The sequence below is a fragment of the Brienomyrus brachyistius genome, unplaced genomic scaffold (genome assembly GCF_023856365.1).
Source record: "Brienomyrus brachyistius isolate T26 unplaced genomic scaffold, BBRACH_0.4 scaffold812, whole genome shotgun sequence".
Taxonomy (NCBI): domain Eukaryota; kingdom Metazoa; phylum Chordata; class Actinopteri; order Osteoglossiformes; family Mormyridae; genus Brienomyrus; species Brienomyrus brachyistius.
In genome coordinates, this window is record NW_026043087.1 from 18,968 (window position 1) to 33,890 (window position 14,923).

Below are 14,923 nucleotides of genomic sequence, written 5' to 3' on the forward strand. Positions count from 1 at the left end.
TAGCATATTAGCATATTAGCATAGCGTGTTAGCATATTAGCGTGTTAGCATATTAGCGTATTAGCATAGCATATTAGCATAGCATATTAGCATAACATATTAGCATATTAGCATATTAGCATATTAGCATATTAGCATATTAGCATAGCGTGTTAGCATATTAGCGTATTAGCATATTAGCATAGTATATTAGCATATTAGCATATTAGCATAGCATATTAGCATAGCGTGTTAGCATATTAGCATATTAGCATATTAGCATATTAGCATATTAGCATAGCATATTAGCATATTAGCATATTAGCATATTAGCATATTAGCATAGCATGTTAGTATATTAGCGTATTAGCATATTAGCATATTAGCATATTAGCATATTAGCACATTAGCATATTAGCATATTAGCATAGCATATTAGCATAGCATATTAACATATTAGCATATTAGTATATTAGCATATTAGCATATTAGCATATTAGCATATTACCATAGCATATTAGCATATTAGCATAGCATGTTAGCATATTAGCGTATTAGCATATTAGCATATTAGCATATTAGCATATTAGCATCTTAGCATATTAGCATAGCATATTAGCATATTAGTATATTAGCATATTAGCATATTAGTATAGCGTGTTAGCATATTAACGTATTAGCATATTAGCATATTAGTATAGCATATTAGCATATTAGCATATTAGCATAGCATATTAGCATAGCGTGTTAGCATATTAGCATATTTGCATAGCATATTAGCATATTTGCATAGCATATTAGCATATTAGCATATTAGTATATTAGCATAGCATATTAGCACATTAGCATATTAGCATAGCGTGTTAGCATATTAGCGTATTAACATAGCATATTAGTATAGCATATTAGCATATTAGCATATTAGCATAGCGTGTTAGCATATTAGCGTATTAGCATATTAGCATAGCATAGCATATTAGTATATTAGCATATTAGCATATTAGCATATTAGCATATTAGCATAGCGTGTTAGCATATTAGCGTATTAGAATATGCATATTAGCATATCATATTAGCATATTAGCATATTAGCATATTAGCATATTAACATAGCATATTAGCATAGCGTGTTAGCATATTAGCGTATTAGCATATTAGCATATTAGCATATTAGCATATTAGCATATTAGCATAGCATATTAGCATATTAGCATAGCGTCTTAGCATATATGCATAGCGTGTTAGCATATTAGCATATTAGCATATTAGCATATTAGCATAGCGTGTTAACATATTAGCGGATTAGCATGTTAGCATATTAGCATAGCATATTAGCATAGCATATTAGCATAGCATATTAGCATATTAGCATAGCGTGTTAGCATATTAGCGTATTAGCATATTAGCATATTAGCATAGCATATTAGCATATTAGCATATTAGCATATTAGCATATTAGCATAGCGTGTTAGCATATTAGCGTATTAGCATATTAGCATATTAGCATATTAGCATATTAGCATAGCATATTAGCATATTAGCATATTAGCATATTAGCATATTAGCATAGCGTGTTAGCATATTAGCGTATTAACATATTAGCATATTAGCATATTAGCATAGCATATTAGCATATTAGCATAGCATATTAGCATATTAGCATATTAGTATATTAGCATATTAGCATAGCGTATTAGCATGTTAACGTATTAGCATGTTAGCATATTAGCATAGCATCAGCATATTAGCATATTAGCATATTAGCATAGCGTGTTAGCATAGCGTATTAGCATATTAGCATATTAGCATAGCATATTAGCGTATTAGCATATTAGCATAGCATATTAGCATATTAGCATATTAGCATATTAGCATAGCGTGTTAGTATATTAGCATATTAGCATATTAGCATATTAGCATATTAGCATAGCATATTAGCATAGCGTGTTAGCATATTAACGTATTAGCATATTAACATATTAGCATAGCATATTAGTATATTAGCATAGCATATTAACATATTAGCATAGCATATTAGTATATTAGCATAGCATATTGGCATATTAGCATATTAGCATATTAGCATATTAGCATAGCGTGTTAGCATATTAGCGTATTAGCATATTAGCATATTAGCATAGCATATTAGCATATTAGCATATTAGCATACTAGCATATTAGCATATTAGCATAGCGTGTTAGCATATTAGCGTATTAGCATATTAGCATACTAGCATATTAGCATATTAGCATAGCGTGTTAGCATATTAGCGTATTAGCATATTAGCATATTAGCATAGCATATTAGCATAGCATATTAGCATATTAGCATATTAGTATAGCGTGTTAGCATATTAGCATATTAGGATATTAGCATACTAGCATATTAGCATATTAGCATAGCGTGTTAGCATATTAGCGTATTAGCATATTAGTATATTAGCATAGCATATTAGCATATTAGCATATTAGCATATTAGCATATTAGCATATTAGCATAGCGTATTAGCATATTAGCATATTAGCATAGCATATTAGCATATTAGCATATTAGCATAGCGTGTTAGCATATTAGCGTATTAGCATATTAGCATATTAGCATAGAATATTAGCATATTAGCATATTAGCATATTAGCATATTAGCATAGCGTGTTAGCATATTAGCATATTAGCATATTAGCATATTAGCATATTAGAATATTAGCATAGCGTGTTAGCATATTAGCATATTAACACATTAGCATAGCATATTAGCATATTAACATAGCATATTAGCATAATAGCATATTAGCATAGCATGTTAACATATTAGCGTGTTAGCGTATTAGTATATTAGCATATTAGCATAGTATATTAGCATATTAGCATATTAGCATAGCATATTAGCATAGCGTGTTACCATATTTGCGTATTAGCATATTAGCATATTAGCATATTAGCATATTAGCATAGCGTGTTAGCATATTAGCATATTAGCATAACATATTGGCATATTAGCATATTAGCATATTAGCATAGCGTGTTAGCATATTAGCGTATTAGCATATTAGCATATTAGCATATTAGCATATTAGCATATTAGCATATTAGCATATTACCATAGCGTGTTAGCATATTAGCATATTAGCATATTCGCATTTTAGCATAGCGTGTTAGCATATTAGTGTATTAGCATATTAGCATATTAGCATATTAGCATAGCATATTAGTATATTAGCATAGCATATTAGCATATTAGCATATTAGCATATTAGCATATTAGCATAGCGTGTTAGCATATTAGCATACTAGCATATTAGCATAGCGTGTTAGCATATTAGCGTATTAGCATATTAGCATAGCATATTAGCATATTAGCATATTAGCATATTAGCATAGCGTATTAGCAAATTAGCATATTAGCATATTAGCATATTAGCATATTAGCATAGCGTGTTAGCATATTAGCGTATTAGCATATTAGCATATTAGCATTCAATATTAGCATATTAGCATATTAGCATATTAGCATATTAGCATAGCGTGTTAGCATATTAGCATATTAGCATATTAGCATATTAGCATATTAGCATAGCGTGTTAGCATATTAGCATATTAGCACATTAGCATAGCATATTAGCATATTAACATATTAGCATATTAGCATAATAGCATATTAGCATAGCATAACATATTAGCGTATTAGCATATTAGCATATTAGCATTCAATATTAGCATATTAGCGTATTAGCATATTAGCATATTAGCATAGCATATTAGCATATTAGCATATTAGCATATTAGCATATTAGCATAGCGTGTTAGCATAGCGTGTTAGCATATTAGCGTATTAGCATATTAGCATATTAGCATATTAGCATAGCATATTAGCATATTAGCATATTAGCATATTAGCATATTAGCGTATTAGCATATTAGCGTATTAGCATATTAGCATAGTATATTAGCATATTAGCATATTAGCATAGCATATTAGCATAGCGTGTTAGCATAGCGTATTAGCATATTAGCATATTAGCATAGCATATTAGCATAGCATAATAGCATATTAGTATATTAGCATAGCATGTAAGCATATTAGCATATTAGCATATTAGCATAGCATATTAGCATATTAGCACATTAGCATATTAGCATATTAGCATAGCATATTAGCATAGCATATTAGTATATTAGCATATTAGCATATTAGCATATTAGCATATTAGCATATTAGTATATTAGCATATTACCATAGCATATTAGCATATTAGCATAGCGTGTTAGCATATTAGCGTATTAGCATATTAGCATATTAGCATAGCATATTAGCATCTTAGCATATTAGCAACAGCATATTAGCATAGCATATTAGCATATTAGCATATTAGCATATTAGCATATTAGCATGTTAGTATACCGTATTAGCATATTAGCGTATTAGCATATTAGCATATTAGCATAGCATATTAGCATATTAGCATATTAGCATATTAGCATATTAGCATATTAGCATAGCGTGTTAGCATATTAGCATATTAGCATATTAGCATAGCATATTAGCATATTAGCATATTAGCATATTAGCATAGCATATTAGCATATTAGCATATTAGCATATTAGCATATTAGCATATTAGCATTCAATATTAGCATATTAGCGTATTAGCATATTAGCATATTAGCATAGCATATTAGCATATTAGCATATTAGCATATTAGCATATTAGCATAGCGTGTTCGCATAGCATGTTAGCATATTAGCGTATTAGCATATTAGCATATTAGCATATTAGCATAGCATATTAGCATATTAGCATATTAGCATATTAGCATAGCGTGTTAGCATATTAGCGTATTAGCATATTAGCGTATTAGCATATTAGCATAGTATATTAGCATATTAGCATATTAGCATAGCATATTAGCATAGCGTGTTAGCATAGCGTATTAGCATATTAGCATATTAGCATAGCATATTAGCATAGCATAATAGCATATTAGTATATTAGCATAGCATGTTAGCATATTAGCATATTAGCATATTAGCATATTAGCATAGCATATTAGCATATTAGCACATTAGCATATTAGCATATTAGCATAGCATATTAGCATAGCATATTAGCATATTAGCATATTAGCATATTAGCATATTAGCATATTAGCATATTAGTATATTAGCATATTACCATAGCATATTAGCATATTAGCATATTAGCATAGCGTGTTAGCATATTAGTGTATTAGCATATTAGCATATTAGCATAGCATATTAGCATCTTAGCATATTAGCATCTTAGCATATTAGCATAGCATATTAGCATATTAGCATATTAGCATATTAGCATATTAGCATGTTAGTATAGCGTGTTAGCATATTAGCGTATTAGCATATTAGCATATTAGCATAGCATATTAGCATATTAGCATATTAGCATATTAGCATATTAGCATATTAGCATATTAGCATAGCGTGTTAGCATATTAGCATATTAGCATATTAGCATAGCATATTAGCATATTAGCATATTAGCATAGCATGTTAACATATTAGCGTGTTAGCGTATTAGCATATTAGCATATTAGCATAGTATATTAGCATATTAGCATATTAGCATAGCATATTAGCATAGCGTGTTACCATATTTGCGTATTAGCATATTAGCATATTAGCATATTAGCATAGCGTGTTAGCATATTAGCATATTAGCATATTAACATATTGGCATATTAGCATATTAGCATATTAGCATATTAGCATAGCGTGTTAGCATATTAGCGTATTAGCATATTAGCATATTAGCAAATTTGCATATTAGCATATTACCATAGCGTGTTAGCATATTAGCATATTAGCATATTAGCATAGCGTGTTAGCATATTAGTGTATTAGCATATTAGCATATTAGCATATTAGCATAGCATATTAGTATATTAGCATAGCATATTAGCATATTAACATATTAGCATATTAGCATATTAACATAGCGTGTTAGCATATTATCGTATTAGCATATTAGCATATTAGCATAGTATATTAGCATATTAGCATATTAGCATATTAGCATAGCGTGTTAGCATATTAGCATACTAGCATATTAGCATAGCGTGTTAGCATATTAGCGTATTAGCATATTAGCATATTAGCATATTAGCATATTAGCATATTAGCATATTAGCATAGCGTATTAGCAAATTAGCATATTAGCATATTAGCATATTAGCATATTAGCATAGCGTGTTAGCATATTAGCGTATTAGCATATTAGCATATTAGCATATTAGCATTCAATATTAGCATATTAGCATATTAGCATATTAGCATATTAGCATAGCGTGTTAGCATATTAGCATATTAGCATATTAGCATATTAGCATATTAGCATAGCGTGTTAGCATATTAGCATATTAGCACATTAGCATAGCATATTAGCATAATAGCATATTAGCATAGCATAACATAGCGTATTAGCATATTAGCATATTAGCATTCAATATTAGCATATTAGCGTATTAGCATATTAGCATATTAGCATAGCATATTAGCATATTAGCATATTAGCATATTAGCATATTAGCATATTAGCATATTAGCATATTAGCATATTAGCATATTAGCATAGCGTGTTAGCATAGCGTGTTAGCATATTAGCGTATTAGCATATTAGCATATTAGCATATTAGCATAGCATATTAGCATATTAGCATATTAGCATATTAGCATATTAGCGTATTAGCATATTAGCGTATTAGCATATTAGCATAGTATATTAGCATATTAGCATATTAGCATAGCATATTAGCATAGCGTGTTAGCATAGCGTATTAGCATATTAGCATATTAGCATAGCATATTAGCATAGCATAATAGCATATTAGTATATTAGCATAGCATGTTAGCATATTAGCATATTAGCATATTAGCATAGCATATTAGCATATTAGCACATTAGCATATTAGCATATTAGCATAGCATATTAGCATAGCATATTAGTATATTAGCATATTAGCATATTAGCATATTAGCATATTAGTATATTAGCATATTGCCATAGCATATTAGCATATTAGCATAGCGTGTTAGCATATTAGCGTATTAGCATATTAGCATATTAGCATAGCATATTAGCATCTTAGCATATTAGCATCTTAGCATATTAGCATAGCATATTAGCATATTAGCATATTAGCATATTAGCATATTAGCATGTTAGTATAGCGTGTTAGCATATTAGCGTATTAGCATATTAGCATATTAGCATAGCATATTAGCATATTAGCATATTAGCATATTAGCATATTAGCATATTAGCATAGCGTGTTAGCATATTAGCATATTAGCATATTAGCATAGCATATTAGCATATTAGCATATTAGCATATTAGCATAGCATATTAGCATATTAGCATATTAGCATATTAGCATATTAGCATAGCGTGTTAGCATATTAGCGTATTAACATAGCATATTAGCATATTAGCATATTAGCATATTAGCATAGTGTGTTAGCATAGCGTATTAGCATATTAACATATTAGCATAGCATATTAGCATATTAGCATATTAGCATATTAGCATATTAGCATAGCGTGTTAGCATATTACCGTATTAGCATATTAGCATATTAGCATAGCATATTAGCATATTAGTATATTAGCATATTAGCATATTAGCATAGCGTGTTAGCATATTAGCGTATTAGCATATTAGCATATTAGCATATTAACATAGCATATTAGCATATTAGCATATTAACATAGCATATTAGCATATTAGCATATTAGCATATTAGCATATTAGCATAGCATATTAGCATATTAGCATAGCGTGTTAGCATATTAGCGTATTAGCATATTAGCATATTAGCATACCATATTAGCATATTAGCATATTAGCATATTAGCATAGCGTGTTAGCATATTAGCATATTAGCATATTAGCATATTAGCATAGTGTGTTATATTAGCGGATTAGCATATTAGCATATTAGCATAGCATATTAGCATATTAGCATAGCGTGTTAGCATATTAGCATATTAGCGTGTTAGCATATTAGCATATTAGCATATTAGCATATTAGCATAGCGTGTTAGCATATTAGCGTATTAGCATATTAGCATATTAGCATAGCATATTAGCATATTAGTATATTAGCATATTAGCATATTAGCATATTAGCATAGCGTGTTAGCATATTAGCGTATTAGCATATTAGCATATTAGCATATTAACATAGCATATTAGCATATTAGCATATTAGCATATTAGCATATTAGCATATTAACATATTAGCATAGCATATTAGCATATTAGCATAGCGTGTTAGCATATTAGCGTATTAGCATATTAGCATATTAGCATACCATATTAACATATTAGCATATTAGCATATTAGCATAGCGTGTTAGCATATTAGCATATTAGCATATTAGCATATTAGCATAGTGTGTTAACATATTAGCGGATTAGCATATTAGCATATTAGCATAGCATATTAGCATATTAGCATAGCGTGTTAGCATATTAGCATATTAGCATATTAGCATATTAGCATATTAGCATAGCGTGTTAGCATATTAGCGTATTAGCATATTAGCATATTAGCATAGCATATTAGCATATTAGCATATTAGTATAGCGTGTTAGCATATTAGCGTATTAGCATATTAGCATATTAGCATAGCATATTAGCATATTAGCATATTAGCATATTAGCATAGCGTGTTAGCATATTAGCATATTAGCATATTAGCATAGCATATTAGCATATTAGCATATTAGCATATTAGCATATTAGCATAGCATATTAGCATATTAGCATATTAGCATATTAGCATATTAGCATAGCGTGTTAGCATATTAGCGTATTAACATAGCATATTAGCATATTAGCATATTAGCATATTAGCATAGTATGTTAGCATAGCGTATTAGCATATTAGCATATTAGCATAGCATATTAGCATATTAGCATATTAGCATATTAGCATATTAGCATAGCGTGTTAGCATATTAGCGTATTAACATATTAGCATATTAGCATAGCATATTAGCATATTAGTATATTAGCATATTAGCATATTAGCATATTAGCATAGCGTGTTAGCATATTAGCGTATTAGCATATTAGCATATTAGCATATTAACATAGCATATTAGCATATTAGCATATTAGCATATTAGCATATTAGCATAGCATATTAGCATATTAGCATAGCGTGTTAGCATATTAGCGTATTAGCATATTAGCATATTAGCATACCATATTAGCATATTAGCATATTAGCATATTAGCATAGCGTGTTAGCATATTAGCATATTAGCATATTAGCATATTAGCATAGTGTGTTAACATATTAGCGGATTAGCATATTAGCATATTAGCATAGCATATTAGCATATTAGCATAGCGTGTTAGCATATTAGCATATTAGCATATTAGCATATTAGCATAGCGTGTTAGCATACTAGCGTATTAGCATATTAGCATATTAGCATAGCATATTAGCATATTAGCATATTAGCATATTAGCATAGCGTGTTAGCATATTAGCGTATTAGCGTATTAGCATAGCATATTAGCATATTAGCATAGCATATTAGCATATTAGCATATTAGCATAGCGTGTTAGCATATTAGCGTATTAGCATATTAACATATTAGCATAGCATATTAGCATATTAGCATAGCATATTAGCATATTAGCATATTAGCATAGCATATTAGCATATTAGCGTATTAGCGTATTAGCATATTTGCTTAGCGTATTAGCATGTTAACGTATTAGCATGTTAGCATATTAGCATAGCATCTTAGCATATTAGCATATTAGCATATTAGCATATTAGCATATTAGCATAGCGTGTTAGCATAGCGTATTAGCATATTAGCATATTAGCATAGCATATTAGCGTATTAGCATATTAGCATATTAGCATAGCATATTAGCATATTAGCATATTAGCATATTAGCATATTAGCATATTATCATAGCGTATTAGCATATTAGCATATTAGCATAGCATATTAGCATATTAGCATAGCGTGTTAGCATAGCGTATTAGCATATTAGCATAGCATATTAGTGTATTAGCATATTAGCATATTAGCATATTAGCATATTAGCATAGCGTGTTAGCATATTAGCATATTAGCATATTAGCACATTAGCATAGCATATTAGCATATTAACATATTAGCATATTAGCATAATAGCATATTAGCATAGTATGTTAACATATTAGCGTGTTAGCATATTAACATGTTAGCATATTAGCATAGTATATTAGCATATTAGCATATTAGCATAGCATATTAGCATAGCGTGTTAGCATATTAGCGTATAAGCATATTAGCATATTAGCATATTAGCATATTAGTATAGCGTGTTAGCATATTAGCATATGCCACCTCTCGCGGAGCTTCGACACACTATCCGGAAGCAGCTTAAGACCCTGCGCAGAGCTGAATGGCATAGGAGACGGAGGGTGGAGAGAGCCAGGAAGCGAAGTTCCTTCATAGCCAACCCCTTTCGTTTTGCTAAGCAGTTGTTGGGACAGAAACGAAGCGGACGTCTCGAGTGTTCCCAGGAAGAGGTGGACAACTTTCTGCACAATACCCTCAGCGACCCAGTCAGAGAGCAAGGACTTGGACCACAGACAGCCCTTAGGGTCATGCCAACCCCTACAGTGGAGTTTAACACCTCAGAACCCACTTGGAAGGAAGTCCAGGAGGTGGTAACAGCAGCCAGAGCCAGCTCCACTCCAGGCCCCAGTCAAGTACCCTACAAGGTGTACAAGCGCTGTCCAAACCTCCTCAGAATTCTATGGAAGTTGCTGCGAGTGATTTGGCGGAGGGGAACCATTGCAGACCAATGGAGACAGGCGGAGGGTGTCTGGATACCAAAGGAGGAGAACTCAACCAGGCTGGAGCAGTTCCGATCCATTTCACTTCTCAGTGTGGAGGGGAAGGTCTTCTTCAGTATCCTTTCCAGAAGGATGACAGACTTCCTCTTGAAGAACAAGTACATCGACACCTCAGTACAGAAAGGTGGCATTCCTGGAGTTCCTGGCTGCCTAGAACACACCGGAGTAATTACCCAGCTGATCAGGGAGGCACGAGAAGGGAAGGGGGACCTGGCAGTGCTGTGGCTGGACCTAGCTAACGCATATGGGTCAATTCCCCACAAGCTGGTGGAAACCACTCTGGACCGTCATTACATACCCGATAAGATCAAGGACCTCATCCTGAACTACTATGGGAACTTCAGGTTGAGAGTGACATCAGGGAGCATAACATCCAATTGGTATCGGCTCGAGAAAGGGATTATAACTGGTTGTACAATCTCAGTTATCCTGTTTGCCCTTGCCATGAATATGTTGGTGAAGGCAGCTGAGATGGAGTGTAGAGGCCCCCTGTCCAAGTCTGGAATTCGTCAGCCCCCCATTCGAGCCTTCATGGATGACCTGACAGTTACCACTACGTCAGTGCCTGGATGCCGGTGGATCCTTCAAGGCCTGGAAAAGCTCATTTGTTGGGCTAGGATGAGCTTTAAACCAATCAAATCTAGGTCCATGGTCCTGAAGAGAGGGAAAGTGGTGGACAAGTTTCGCTTCTGTGTGGACGGTGTAACGATACCAACGATCACTGAGAAACCAGTCGTAAGCCTAGGCAAGGTTTTCGACTGCAGCCTCAGAGACACAGCATCGGTCCGAATTACCATTAAGAAGCTTGAAGCCTGGTTGTCCACAGTAGATAAATCTGGCCTTCCTGGCAGGTTCAAGGCATGGTTATACCAACATGGCATTCTGCCCCGCATCCTCTGGCCGCTGTTAGTGTACGAGGTGACTATGTCCACTGTTGAGACCCTGGAGAGAAAGATCAGTTCTTTCCTCCGAAGATGGCTGGGCCTGCCACGCAGTCTAACTAGTGCAGCATTATACAGCAGAAGCAACAAACTCCAGCTTCCTTTCAGCAGCCTGGAGGAGGAATTTAGAGTTTCTCGTACAAGAGAGGCACTTGTTTATCGAGAATCCAGCGACTCCAGAGTTGCTTCAGCAGGCATTGTGGTGAAGACTGGCAGGAAGTTCAGAGCTCAAGAGGGGCAAGAACTGGCAGAATCTCGTCTAAGGCACAGGGCTTTGGTGGGCACGGTGGCCGTTGGACGAGCAGGGCTGGGGTCATTCCCACAGCCACGGTTCCACCGGGCCCAGGGAAAGGACAGACGCCACCTTGTCCTGGAGGAGGTACGGGCAGGTGTTGAGGAGGTGAGGACCAGCAGGATGGTGAGCATGCAGCAGCAAGGAGCATCAGCAAGATGGGAAGGAGCGCTGGGGAGGAAGCTGACCTGGAATGACATCTGGAAGGCAGAGCCACAGCGTATCAAGTTCATGGTCCAAGCTGTGTACGATGTGCTACCAAGCCCTGCTAACTTATACGTTTGGGGGAAGTGCGACCTTTCAACGTGTCCCCAATGCCCAGGAAGGGGCACATTGGAGCACATCCTTAGCAGCTGCCCAGCAGCCCTTGGAGGTGGACGCTACCACTGGCGCCATGACCAGGTGCTGAAGACAGTAGCTGAGACCATAGCTACTGCAGTGGCTAACAATATACACACCCGAAGCCGGAGGGTAGTACCCTTTGTGAAAGCTGGAGAGAAGCCACGACCACAGCCAATTCCAACATCCAGCCTACTTTCATCGGCATCAGACTGGGAACTGCGAGTTGACTTGGGCAAGCAGCTCAAGTTTCCAGAGTATGTTACATCAACCTCATTGAGACCAGATGTAGTGCTGACTTCTGTCTCTTCTAAGCAAGTCCTCTTATTAGAATTAACAGTCCCTTGGGAGGACCGCATGGAAGAAGCCAACGAACGGAAGCGGCTTAAATACCAAGAGCTCATAGAGGAATGTCGGAGAAGAGGCTGGAAAGCCCGCTGCGAGCCAATAGAGGTGGGATGTCGAGGCTTTGCGGCTCGCTCCCTATGTAAAGTCTACACCTTACTTGGCATCACTGGAGCTGCAAAAAGAAAAGCCATCAAGTCCACCACAGAGGCTGCAGAGAGAGCCTCCAGGTGGATTTGGATGAAGAGGTCTGAAACGTGGGCCAATGCTGCTGGGACACAAGTTGGGGCCTGATCAGCCCTGGCTGGGTCGCCTGAAGGAGGGTGTCTGATGTTGCGAGACCCGAAACACCCAAAGATCTCAGGAAACATCACTGATGATGTGTCCCAGGGCATCTACGGATGTATCTATTCACCATATTAGCATATTAGCATATTGGCATATTAGCATATTGGCATATTAGCATATTAGCATATTAGCATAGCGTGTTAGCATATTAGCGTATTAGCATATTAGCATATTAGCATATTAGCATATTAGCATATTAGCATAGCGTGTTAGCATATTAGCATATTAGCATAATAGCATATTAGCATATTAGCATAGCGTGTTAGCATATTAGCGTATTAGCATATTAGCATATTAGCATAGCATATTAGTATATTAGCATAGCATATTAGCATATTAGTATATTAGCATATTAGCATATTAGCATATTAATATATTAGCATAGCGTGTTAGCATATTAGCGTATTAGCATATTAGCATATTAGCATAGCATATTAGTATATTAGCACATTAGCATATTAGCATACTAGCATATTAGCATATTAGCATAGCGTGTTAGCATATTAGCGTATTAGCATATTAGCATATTAGCATAGCATATTAGCATATTAGCATATTAGCATATTAGCATAGCGTGTTAGCATATTAGCATATTAGTATACTAGCATATTAGCATATTAGCATAGCGTGTTAGCATATTAGCGTATTAGCATATTAGCATATTAGCATATTAGCATAGCATATTAGCATATTAGCATATTAGCACATTAACATAGCATATTAGCATATTAACATATTAGCATATTAGCATATTAGCATATTAGCATATTAGCATAGCGTGTTAGCATATTAGCGTATTAGCATATTAGCATATTAGCATAGAATATTAGCATATTAGCATATTAGCATATTAACATATTAGCATAGCGTGTTAGCATATTAGCATATTAGCATATTAGCATATTAGAATATTAGCATAGCGTGTTAGCATATTAGCATATTAACACATTAGCATAGCATATTAGCATATTAACATAGCATATTAGCATAATAGCATATTAGCATAGCATGTTAACATATTAGCGTGTTAGCGTATTAGCATATTAGCATATTAGCATAGTATATTAGCATATTAGCATATTAGCATAGCATATTAGCATAGCGTGTTACCATATTTGCGTATTAGCATATTAGCATATTAGCATATTAGCATATTAGCATAGCGTATTAGCATATTAGCATATTAGCATATTAACATATTGGCATATTAGCATATTAGCATATTAGCATAGCGTGTTAGCATATTAGCGTATTAGCATATTAGCATATTAGCAAATTAGCATATTAGCATATTACCATAGCGTGTTAGCATATTAGCATATTAGCATATTAGCATAGCGTGTTAGCATATTAGTGTATTAGCATATTAGCATATTAGCATATTAGCATAGCATATTAGTATATTAGCATAGCATATTAGCATATTAACATATTAGCATATTAGCATATTAGCATAGCGTGTTAGCATATTATCGTATTAGCATATTAGCATATTAGCATAGTATATTAGCATATTAGCATATTAGCATATTAGCATAGCGTGTTAGCATATTAGCATACTAGCATATTAGCATAGCGTGTTAGCATATTAGCGTATTAGCATATTAGCATATTAGCATATTAGCATATTAGCATATTAGCATAGCGTATTAGCAAATTAGCATATTAGCATATTAGCATATTAGCATATTAGCATAGCGTGTTAGCATATTAGCGTATTAGCATATTAGCATATTAGCATTCAATATTAGCATATTAGCATATTAGC

General features: G+C 33.8%; 1 protein-coding gene across 1 annotated transcript; it reads left to right on the forward strand.

Annotated features, from left to right (window-relative positions):
* Window positions 1–10,368: 10,368 nt before the first annotated feature.
* LOC125729861 (uncharacterized) lies at window positions 10,369–13,219 on the forward strand. The gene has a single exon (XM_049005703.1). The coding sequence runs from the start codon at window positions 10,369–10,371 to the stop codon at window positions 13,099–13,101; it is 2,733 nt and encodes a 910-aa protein (XP_048861660.1). The 3' UTR covers window positions 13,102–13,219.
* Window positions 13,220–14,923: the final 1,704 nt, after the last annotated feature.